At 37.7% G+C, this 12,254-nt stretch overlaps 1 protein-coding gene across 4 annotated transcripts in view; it reads left to right on the top strand.

Annotated features, from left to right (window-relative positions):
• Positions 1 to 238: 238 nt before the first annotated feature.
• LOC115212825 (UBX domain-containing protein 7) overlaps positions 239 to 12,254 on the top strand; it is a 66,517-nt gene continuing 54,501 nt past the window's right edge. For 2 of the 4 annotated variants that reach the window (XM_029781593.2, XM_029781592.2), the window contains exon 1: positions 239 to 387. In XM_029781593.2, the coding sequence (XP_029637453.1) occupies positions 324 to 387 (64 nt within the window). In that variant the 5' untranslated portion in view covers positions 239 to 323. Of the gene's footprint in view, positions 388 to 3,569; positions 3,598 to 4,885; positions 4,962 to 12,254 lie in introns of those variants that run through there. The other 2 variants (XM_036503937.1, XM_036503938.1) reach the window with 2 other exon arrangements.

The following is a 12,254-nucleotide window of genomic DNA, read 5'->3' as shown; positions in this document are numbered from 1 at the left end:
GCCTATTAAAATAAAGAAAAAAAACATTAAATAAAATACATTCTTTTTCTTCAACGTTTCTTCGAACAAATCGTAGTCATTTTTCAATTCTAGTTAAATGTTTTCAGTTGGCATGTTTTTCTTTTCTTTCATAGACAAAAGAATTGCCTTATAAATATATAAATTGACGATAGAAATAGAAAGTAGGTTGTAGATTATATTAGATTGTGTTTATTATTATTAACATTATTGTTATTGCATCTGAAATAAAGAGTCACCCTGTTCCTCCCCCTCCCCATATGGTTGGTAATTCAGCCTCGTTTTGAAATAGCGCCAAATCGCTAATGGCGGCCAGAGGAAAGAAGAAAATTGTGAGTGCCACCGTGGATCATTTTTGTTCCATTACTGGTAAGTAGTAGCAGCCATAAATTCGTCCATTCCACTTTTATAAAGCCTTGATATTGTTCGGTTAAATTAATTTCTATGAATCCAATGTGCATGATATAATTTAGTCATTTAGACTCCTGCAAAAACTGTCCTCATAGTCTTATGTATTTTTCCCCCTGTCGTGTCTATTAGCGATTTAACTCTTATTACATTGTCCTTGCCATATCTCACTCTATAAGTTTATAACAACACACTTACTATAAGGTCTCTCTCGCAGACAAAAAAATAGATGTAAATGTCTTTCTGTTCAACTTTATTTCATAACAATTTGAAGTCATTATCATATGGAGACTTCCCTGGGCCTGTTGTCATATACATACCTACATATATGTTATATAAATATACATATGGTAAATATATATACGTATCTACATATAAAACTAATAGTTTCGTCAATTTTGTTCATGCTAGAGGAATTTTTCGCCTCATTTCATGAGCATCTATTAAATTATTTTTATTCGCTTCTTACTTGTCACCAACACTTGCAGTTATTTAAAATTCGAAGTTCAGAAGCCAGTTTCTAACAACTTCTCCAACATTACGTCATATTTACTTATTTACCAGAAAATAAAGAAAAGGACCCGCTTCATGACCCTAGGAATTAATCTTATATTAAATTTGTGTTCGGTATATTTTGAACCAGGAACATACAGCATTGTCAAAAGAACATTGTGCATGGTCAAACCATGCTTTCCCTCTTTAAATAATCTGAAGTGGGTGTTTATATAACAATAAACGGCTATGTTATATACACATAGTCCCAGCTCACTCATACATGATTGATTTTCTTTGGTTTATTGCACCAAAGAAAACGATTTTGGGAGAGGTAGGTACGTAAGTGTTAAATACGATCGGTCTGTAATAATAAATGCTATTTTACAGCTCATTGTATTGTCCTTTTAAAACTTGGAATTTATTTAGTATAATGTTCGTCTTATGTCTTTAAAATATTTCATACCGAAGACAATATAGACTGAAGATCATTTTCGCTTTCTGGTAGGGTTTAGTATCTCGGCTACTTCCTTTCCAGCCTAAACATTTTATTATGCTTTTTCTGAAGTTCTCTACTTGATTTCATCTTCCATTGATTTTGTCGCATCGTGCACTCAAACATTATATATATATATAGAGGTAGATAGATGTGTGTATGTATGTATTGTTAAACGAGCCCGAGCTTGCTCTATGTCCTGAATTGGTTCGGTTGAGATATGAGATTTCAATAATCCTATCTTGGTTACTGTTTCATTAATGGTTTTTTAAAAATATTTCGTTAAAGAGATGTGTCTCGATATTTTGTAGTAAGCGACAACTATGGTTCTTCGCTTTTAATTTTGTAATGAACTTTTTATTAGTTTGTTTCCTTTGGCAGTCCATAAAGGAGAGAAACCTCTGAATGGAGTGGTTGCTTCAGTCACTAGAAATAGCAGCTAAATTACTCAGATTATACCTTATCATTTTACGTAACAAGTAGGTTGGACAGTGTAGACTTTGAACATACAAGTCGGGATGGTCAAGACTGGAATGACTTTCATAGCGTCACATCAATCTTGATCGGGGTCTCAGTAACAAAACTTTCTTTTTATTACTTTTTAAATGAAGTAGAATATTTTAGTAATTTTGTGTCTCACTTCACAGCTGATATAAATATGATGAAAAACCTACAATTGCAAACGAGCGTGTTTATAATTCATACAAAATACAATTTTATACAATATTAATTAACAAGTGAAATGTAAATAATTCAAATTAAAAATATTAACACAAAAGCATTTCGTATTACTTTCAACAAAGTTCCACTCTAAGCCTGTTTGTGTGTTTAATGAGACTGTTGAGGATAAGTTATAGCTTGTCAGTATATTTATTTAATTTGAAGTCGAACTTAATGTTAAGATTTCAGCTAAACCGTGATGAAATAGAAGAGTTTCTTGTGTGTGCATAGGTAAATCGATTACATTTCGATATTAGTGAGTGTATCATGAACGAAGATTGATTTAGTGTGTTTTTCCTCTCCATATTTTCTGAGTACGATACAACTAGAAATAATGATAATTTGATTGATATAAACTTATTCCTTTGTGATATAATTGTCATTAAATATGTGACGGTAATTATCGCTTGGGCACAGATTGATTAAATGAATAACTTTTCAACGAGACTGAGTTCTGCCGATAGTTGTTACTGCTTGAATAGCATAATTATTGTCGCTTATTACACGACATTTTATTGATAATGTAGATATTAACCTGTCGGTGGTGGGGGACTTTTACAACTGTTTTTTGCTATATTAAGAGAAGTAGGAACTTGGTATCTTTTGTTTCCTGTTGAAAATTTGAAGTTGTGCCTCAGGCAAAGACAACTCTCACCGGGTCCCGTCTCGACTGCTAATGATAATAATACAACATTCAACTATCAATTGTGTATGTATTATTCACAGTTAGGTGTTTAATTGAATTTTCCTGTTTGCAGCCGTCTGCCTTGCATCTCTTGTCGCAATAAAAGAAAGAGAAAATCGTTCCTGTTAACCTACTTTTAAAAAAGAAATTGCTATTATCCACTGAAGGCAGTCGAGTTGAAAAATTGAGAAGCAATTGAAGTTTAAGAAATATACAATGGTAGTAGTTGTGGCAGCTCAAACAAAAGACAGGTGTACTAAATAATGGCATGCTACTTGTCTGGCTATTTATTTCAAGTTGCAAGTTTAATAGCATTCTAGTCTGAATCTGTGTGTGTATATATATAACCATAATCATGTAATATCTGTTTAACGGTTTGACCGGAGCTGGAGAACTGCACCAGGCTTCATTTGTCTTTTCGCATGGTTTCTATGGCTGGATGCCCTTTCTAATGCCAACCACTTTAAGGTGTACTGGATGCTTTTATATGATACCAGCACAGGTGCTTTTTACGTGGCACCAGCACTATATAGATATAGTGTACACTTTCTTTGTGCTACCCTATAGAGTTACTATTATTTATAATTTTGTTTTTTTCTTCCCTGCAATGAGACATTAACCTCAAGGATTTCAGTAGATAGTGCTATTCCCCTTTCAAAGAAGATGGATTTTTTGATACATTTTTCATTTTCTTTTCCTTTATAGAATCATTTCTGCGATGATATAATGTTTTAAAATGGCCTGAAAGGACGATAGGAGCATCCCATGTGTGGGCTGTGTAAAATTTGTTTTGATTTATATGAACAAAGATGATAAAGTGAACTGGGATGATCGTAATGGCATTTAGCTTCTCTCTGTTATTGTAGAAGTCTTGGCTTAGATGTTTCAGAGACTCAGCAGCAACATGTTATTAATGCAGCCTGAATTGCAACATAGAAGTAGGAAGAACAGGAAAACAACTGACATGATCTTCACAGGCTGCTTTTTCAGAAAATAAAAATGCTTGGAACAACATTGGGACCTGTTTATGGCCTTTGTCAACTTTTTCCAAAGCATTCTGCACTGTTTTTGTTAGGTTTAGCTGTCCCAATAAATTTGTTAATATCCTTTGCCAGTTCCATGTTGGGATGACTGCATGGGTGACTACAGGAGTCTGAGTTCTTCCTGTAAAACAGACACACACATATGGGTATTAACTAGCACCAGTGCTCTTTCACTTTCCTCCTGCGTGTCACCAGACTTCTCCACAAGATTGAGTTCAGTAACAGTGAGGCACTGGACTTAAGACTAGATGGCAACCTCTTTAACATTAAGAAGACCCAAACACTGCAGTGTGTGTGTGCTCTGGTGTCTCGTACTTAGGAAGATCTTCAGACTGTCCTTGCTGTGGCAATGAGAACATACAATTTGATGGCGCTAACTGTCAACAGCAAGACAGAACTGACATGCCAATAGAGTGCCAATGTTTCCTGCCTTCACTTTTCCTAATGAGCAGCTATCTGTTCTGCCATCTTTCAAGTATCAGGAGTATTCTCTCTGAGGATGACAACATTGACATTTAGTAAACAAATATCGGCTGTCTTTGGGAGATTCATTACAATTTTTTAGAACAAGAGCTTTCATTTTTCCATAAAATTTACTGTATACTGTGTAGTCTTTCTCAACACTGCACTCCATAGCTGTGAATCGATTGTACTAATCTAAACACCTCTCATTAAATCCTCCTCCAGTGCATTATGGGAATTACTTGGGGTTTTGTTCCTCCACCTGAAATACCTGCCAAGACCAGCTGCAAGAGATTTGAGGCCATTGTCACACTGTGCCATTAGCTGCACCAACTGGGGTGGCGCATGATATAGATGCTCCCACATTAGCTACCACTGCAGAGTGATATACCACCAATTACACCATGTGAAGAGCCAAAGAAGCATTATAAGGGTCAAGTATTTTTGTGAGGCCTACCCATGCCACTTCCCATGTTGTTCTTGGTTTTCTTCACATTCACTGACAGAAGAGTTCAATACCTTTGTTCATTTAACATTTATTTTTCTTTTCATGCTAGCAGGGGTGTGGACAGAGTTCTTTGGAGCAGAATTTTATGACTGGATGTTCTTCCTGTCACCAACCCTTACCTGTTTTCAAGTAAGGGATTTCTTTATTTTACAAGTCTTCAGAAATACAGAGTGACTAATCATATTGTCAACAAGTAAACACTGGTATCACTGCTCTCAGATGGTGACAGTCGTCATCGTTGTTGTTTAACGTCCACTTTCCATGCTGGCATGGGTTGGACGGTTTTGACAGCACTGGTGAGCCAGAAGGCTGCACCAGGCTCAATCTGATCTTGCAAAGTTTCTACAGCTTGATGCCCTTCCTAACGCCAACCATTCTGAGAGTGTAGTGGGTGCTTTTATGTACCACCAGCATGATGGCCAGTCAGGTGGTACTGGCAACAACCACGCCCAAAAGGTTTTTTATGTGCTACCAGCACGGAAGCCAGTCTGGCGGCACTGGTAATGACCATGCTTGAATGTTTTCACATGTCACCGACACGAGTGCCGTTAATGCGACGCTGGCAATGATCACGCTCGAATGGTGCTTTTTACGTGCCACCAGCATGGGAGCCAATCTGTGGCCCTGGATGTGCTTTTAATGTTCTGGTACGAGTGCTAATCAGGCAGTACTGTCATCAGCCATGTCAGCAATTTTGATTTGATTTCACTTCCCTCAATAGGTCTTTGCAAGCAAAGTTTCTTGTCCAATGAATGAGGAGTACACTCCACACTCGGATGTGCTTTTAACATTCCACTGGCATGAGTGCCAATCAGGCGATACTGTCATCGGTCATGCACACTAGCATTTGCAGATGCATTCACATGCACAGACACAGTAATGGGCTTCCTGCAGTTTCCAGCTAATACATTTCCTCATGTGGCATTGCTTGGTCCAAGGTTATTGTAGAAGACACCTAAGGTGTGACACCAGAGGACTAAACCTGAAACCAGGTGATTACAAATTGAACTTTAACTCCCAACATGTATTTTAAACTTAATTACTTAGACATAATTTATTATTGCCAGGGTTGACTTTCAAGGTTGAGAAAATAAGTACCAGTTGAATACTAGGGCTGATTTATTCAAATTAGCTCCTCCTCCAAAACTGCTGGCCTTATGCCATAATTTAAAATCGTCATTACCTCCACCTTAACGAAGGCAGAGGTATTGCTTTCAGTTGTGTTTGTCCGTGGACAACATATCTCAAGAACCGTTGGATAGATTCGGATGAAACTTTCAGGGATTTTTAGCCTCGTGACTGGCACAAACTGATTAGATTTTGGGATTGATCCAGTACCGGACAATGATTTTGGATTATTTGTTATATTTACTTTACATGAAGTATTATGACCTTATGTTGATTTTCAAGTCTTTCTCTGCTTATCTCTTTTGAAAACATGCTCATGGTTTCCATGTAAATTATGGCAGCAATGCTGTTTCCAAAATTTTATTTTTGTTTCTCTATTATTAATTTTACTCATGTCTCTATCTTAGTAGAAACTGATGGATGAAGAAATCAAACTGTGTAAACAAACAGCAGCAAAGCCATTCAGAAATTAAATAACACTAACATATTCAATAACAATAATAAATGTAATTTCATGTGTGGCACCATTCATGCATGGGTCGTTGTCAGAGCCGCCTGACTCCTTGCCAGTGCCATGTAAAAAATACCATCCGAACATGGTTGATGCTAGCCTTCCTGTCCGACTGGCTCCTGTGCTTGTAGCATATACAAAGCACCATCTGAACGTGACCAATGCCAGTGCTGCCTGACTGGCTCCTGTGCCGGTGGCATGTGAAAAAGCACCCACTACACTCTGAATGGTTGGCGTTAGGAAGGGCATCCAGTTGTAGAGATTGGAGCCTGGTGCAGCCACCTGGCTTACCAGTCCCCTGTGAAACCATTCAACCCATGCCAGCATGGAAAATGGACGTTAAACGGTGATGATGAATTTATCCTCGACAATTTGTAGTTTTACCAATTTTGAATATATTGCTCCTGTTTAAAAGCTCTTACTTGACAATTGCATTTCTGACTCTGCCTTGAAGGAAGCTTTACTTCTTGGACTCACATTTTTGTGCACAACGGTGTTGTTAACAGTACTGCATCCATTTGTTTCCGTTTTCTTTCATGCACAAATTTTTCACTATAGATCTTAATAGTCGTAAAGACACTATAGGCCTTCCTAGAGAAAACTGTCCCCACTGCAGATGACACACAACATTACAAACATGGCTCGCACACCCACCTTCATATTCCATGACTACCATTGGGATTGATCCGGTACCGGACAAGGATTTTGAATTATTTTTTTTTTTTTCTACTTAAATTTTGAGAGTGGTCGGGTTCATTTTTAGTATTCTCATTTGTGAGAACAGTTGAGTTTATTTCAGATATTCTCATTTTAAAAATCATCTCCGGCTAATCATTGAGAGGGTGTTGGTGTTGCCTTGGCTGAGGTTTGCGCTCTCTGAGTGCTCTTATTATTATTATTATTATTATTATTATTATTATTATTATTATTATTATTATTATTATTATTATTATTATTATTATTATTATTATTATTATTGTTGTTGTTGTTGTTATTGTTATTATTATTATGTTAAGGTGGCGAGCTGGCAGAATCATTAGCATACCAGACAAAATGCTTGTGAGCATTTTGTCTGTCCTTACATTGTGAGTTTGAATTTCACCAAGGTCAGCTTTGCGTTTTATCCTTTTTTGGAGTCAATAAAATAAGTACCAGTTGAGAACTTGTGTTTACTGTTAACGGTGGTAATATTACATGGTGTATAGCCTCCTTATAGGACAGGTGAGGGTGTGCAATTAAGAAGTTTGCTCCCCAACCACATGGTTTCAGGGTCAGTCCCACTATGTGACACTTTGGGCAAATATCTTCTACTATAGCCCTGGGCTGACCAAAGCCTCGTGAATGAATTTGGTTGATGGAACTTGAAAGCTGCCCTTTGTATGTGTGTTTATGTCTCCTTGTCTTGCATGTGGATCAGTGGTTTAGGTATTTGGCTCATGATTGTAAGGTTGTAAGATCAATTCCCAGCATATTAGGACCTTGGGCTAGGCACTTTCATTTTCTCATTGCTTCAGTTTACTCATCTAGTGAAAATGAATAATGCCTATATTTGAAAAGGCCTTGTCACATTCTGTGTTCTGCCAAATCTTCCTGAGAACTATGTTAAGGGTACGTATGTGTGTGTGTGGAGTGCTCAGCCACTTGCATACTAATTTCACAAAGAAGCTGTTCTGTTGATCGGATTATCTGGAACCTTTGTTGTGACTGACTGAGAGCTGGGAGGCAGGCCTTCTTGGCAGTGCATGATAATTGTAAATGAGTGTCACTGTCATATAAGCAGTGTTGTTCATTTTGAATATTCTACGAAGATATTCAGGCCATGGAGAAATAATGCCTTATTTGGGAACTTGTGAGGGTTAGTGACAGGGAAGGCATTTCAACCATAGAAAATCTGCTTCAGTAAACTCCATCTGACCCATGCAAATATGGAATGGTGGACATCAGAATGATGATGACAATGAAGCATCAGTGATTTTATATTGATGTATACTCAATAAAATATAACTCCTCTACAATGGGTGACCATGTCGATAGTATGCTGGGTAACCAACCAAGAAGTTGAGGATTTGTATTTTTATACCAAAACTAGTTATATTAGTGACCAATGTATTTAACCCTGTAACATTTAAATTTGGCCAGTTGTGACCTCTCAGACCTACCCTACATTGTCATTATGAAAATAATTTAACATCTGTTTTCTATGCTGGCATGGGCTGGATGGTTTGGCAGAAGCTGGAGAGCTGCACCAGGTTCCTCTTGTCTGTTTTGGCATGGTTTCTGCAACTGGATAACCTTTTTAATGCTAAACACTTTCCAGGTTGAATTTTTTTTTCCTTGGTGAAATCAGCACAGGTGCTTTTAACATGGCACCAGCACAAGTGTTTTTTTTTTTTTAATGTGGGTCAGCATGGGTGCTTTCTATGTGGTGCCATTATGGATTGTCTTAATTCTGCCAATAAGCATATGGTTGTAAGTGGTTGAATACTGCACATGTACCCTTATTGCAAATTCTCAAACAGAATCTAATACAATATACAACAAGGCTGGACCTTTAAATTACATCTACAATCCAACAAATAATTTTCCTTCTCTTCTGCTACAAACTGACTCAGTTGAGAAAGTTTCTTCTTTTTCTTGAATTTGAAAATGTTACAAATAAAAAGCACTCAGTCCATTCTGTAAAGTGGTTGGTGTTAGGGAGGGCACCAAGCTGTAGAAACCATGCCAAAGCAGGCAATTGAAGCTTATTGAATTCCTCTACCTCATTAAATCCTGTCAAGCCATCTAACCCATGCCAGCGTGGAAGATGGACGTTAGTCCTTTTGATATCAACCAGCCTGAGACTGTTTGTGGTTCTGAGATGCAAACTTTCTCTTGTAATGTGATTGAAATGAAAGCCTTGCCTCAAAATTTCACATTATGTTCTAAACACTGCATTAACCATTTTGTTACCATATTTCTATTGAGATGCTCTGTGTTTCTTTCAATTAATTTTAGATATAACAAAGAATTTAGTAAAATAACTTAGTTATCATGAAGGTAGTGTTAGAAACATAAACTGTGACCAAGGTTTGGTGGAAGCGAACTTTTGAAAACAAGACATTTGTACTACAACGCACTTTCAGCTGGGTTGCTATCAAAAGGCTTAGTTTATGCCAAAATTATTTTTCAAAATTAATTGAAACAAAGCAGAAACATAGTAAGAAAAGGGTTAGATGATTTATCTTCTCCATTTCACTTACAAGGCTAAATGAAAGTTGCTTAAGTTTTTGAATTGGTATTAAATCTGGGGACTCATCACTGCACTGTGAATTAAAAAAAAATTATTTGGCTCTTCTCTAAGAGACAGTTCTTCAGAATTGATGAATGCTTCATTAGAGTGAGCATTGATCCAATTTTTCTCATGGGGAAAGCATTTTGATACAGACCATCATGCTTTCCCTGGGAAGCACCCATGCTGGTGGGACATAAAAAGTACCCAGTACCCTCTGCAAAGTGGTTGATATTAGGAAGGGTATCCAGCTGTAGAAATCCTGCCAAAACAGACATAAGGTCTGGTCAGCTCCCGACGAATTGTTCAACCCATACCAGCATGGAAAACAGACATTAAATGATGATGATGATACTGAATTTTCACCCTTTTCATCAGTTAATGTCTTTTGAATTGGACGGTTCAACAGGAACTAAGTTCCAGTGCCTGCTTTGGCAAGGTTTCTACAGCTGGAAGCCCTTCTTAATGGCAACCATTTTACAGTGTGTGCTGGGTGCTTTTTTTGTGACACTAGCACTGGTGAAGGTCACCGGAACTTGCAAGACAAGACCCGTCAACTAAGTTGGGATAGTATTATTAACCCTTTAGCATTCAGATTATTCTGTCAAATATATTGTTTATTTATTCACATTGTTTTGAATTAATCATGCATTATCTCATAGCTTCAATATTTCGATGATGTGATTGTTTATTTTTAGAATGACATTGTAGGATAGGTGTGAGGGGCTGAATGTGATCTGTTTGAACATATACAAGTAGGATATTTTTATCTGGATATGGCTGTATGGCTGGTTTTAATGTTAAAGGGTTAACGATGTAAAAGCATGATAGAGGGACAGAGGCAAATGTTTTTCCATCTGGGGAGAGAGAGAGAGAATAGGAATTGAGAAACAAAAAAGGTGGGTAGGTAAATGTGTTAAAGTGAGAAGAGTGTGACAGGATTGAGGTAGTTGCAGTGAATTCTTGGATGTAGCATGTAAAAAGCACCATTTTAGTGTGGTTGTTGCCAGTGCTGCATGACTGGCTCCTGTGCCAGTGGCATGTAAAAAAGTACCATTCAAGCGTGGTCAATGCCAGTGCTGCTTGACTGGCCCTCGTGCCTGTGGCACATAAAAAGCACCCACTACATTCTTAGAGTTGTTGGTATTAGGAAGGGCATCCAGCTGTAGAAACTTTACGAGATCAGACTGGAGCTTGGTATAGCCTTCTGGCTTGCCTGTCCTCAGTCAAACCGTCCAACCCATGCCAGCATGGAAAGCGGATGTTCAATGATGACGATGCTGATTAGTTTCTCTCTAGAATTGGTTCTTGATCTGATAAAGTTTTGTCATTTATAGGCACAGGTGTGGCTGTGTGGTAAGAAGATTGCTTCCCAACCATATGGTCCAGGTTCAGTTCCATTGTCTAGCACCTTGGGCAGGTGTTTTCTATTATAGCTTTGGGCTGACTAAAATCTTGTGAGTAGATTTGGTAGGCAGAAACTGAAAGAAATCCATTGTATAGATATATATGTGTGTTTGTGTCTGCATTTGTCCCCCACTACACTGCTTGATAACCAGTGTTGGTTTGTTTATGTTCCTATGACTTAGTGTTTTGAGACCAATAGAATAAGTACCAGGCTTTAAAAAATAAAAGTGCTAGGGTCAATTCATTCAACTAAAAATTCTTCAAGGTGGTGCTCCAGCATGGCCACAGTCAAATGATTAAAACAAGTAAAAGATGTAAGATTAATAAAACATCAGCTGTAAATGATGGCAAGGATAATAGTTATGGTGTGCAGGAGAGGAGGCACTTTTATGTATTTGCTATTTACTTCTACTAAATATTCTTTAACTTTATATGTGGAGCCAGCACAGGAGCTGTTTACATGACATCTGCACAAGTGCTTCCTTTGTGGCAATGGCACGTCTTACAGAGTTCAAATTCTGCTATGGTTCACTGTCCTTTGTAATCACTGAGAAGATGACCCATCAAGCCAAGTATAACTGCAGTTGTAGCAGACACTGGCGTCATGCAAATGACACCTGTGCCGGTGGCACGTAAAAGCACTCATTACACTCTCGGTGTGGTTAGTGTTAGGAAGGGCATCCAGCTGTAGAAACCATGCTAAATGAGATTGGTGTCTGGTGCAGCCTCTCAGGTTACCAGTCCTGGTCAAATCAGCCAACCCATGCCAGAATGGACAATGGATATTAAATGATGATGTTGATGATGACTAAGTCAATAATTACCACCAAACACACTGGTGTCAATTCAGTTGATGTTATTCTTTGTTATATAAAACATTAGCTATGTGTCTAATGAAGTGCAACCAATATTTTAAAATTAATTAGTTTCAAATAGTTCATTGTTGAATGGTAGATGAGTGTAAGAGGTGCAAACTTTCTTGCCTACATCATCATCACCACCATCATCATCAATTAACGATTGTCTTCCATGTTGGCATGGGTTAAATTGCTTGACAGGTTCTTCTGACCTGGGAAATGGCATCAAACTCCAAGGTCTGTTTTGG

Source organism: Octopus sinensis, linkage group LG6, assembly GCF_006345805.1.
Source record: "Octopus sinensis linkage group LG6, ASM634580v1, whole genome shotgun sequence".
Taxonomy (NCBI): domain Eukaryota; kingdom Metazoa; phylum Mollusca; class Cephalopoda; order Octopoda; family Octopodidae; genus Octopus; species Octopus sinensis.
Note: the sequence above shows the minus strand (reverse complement) of the source record. Positions and strands in the feature narration are given on the sequence as shown.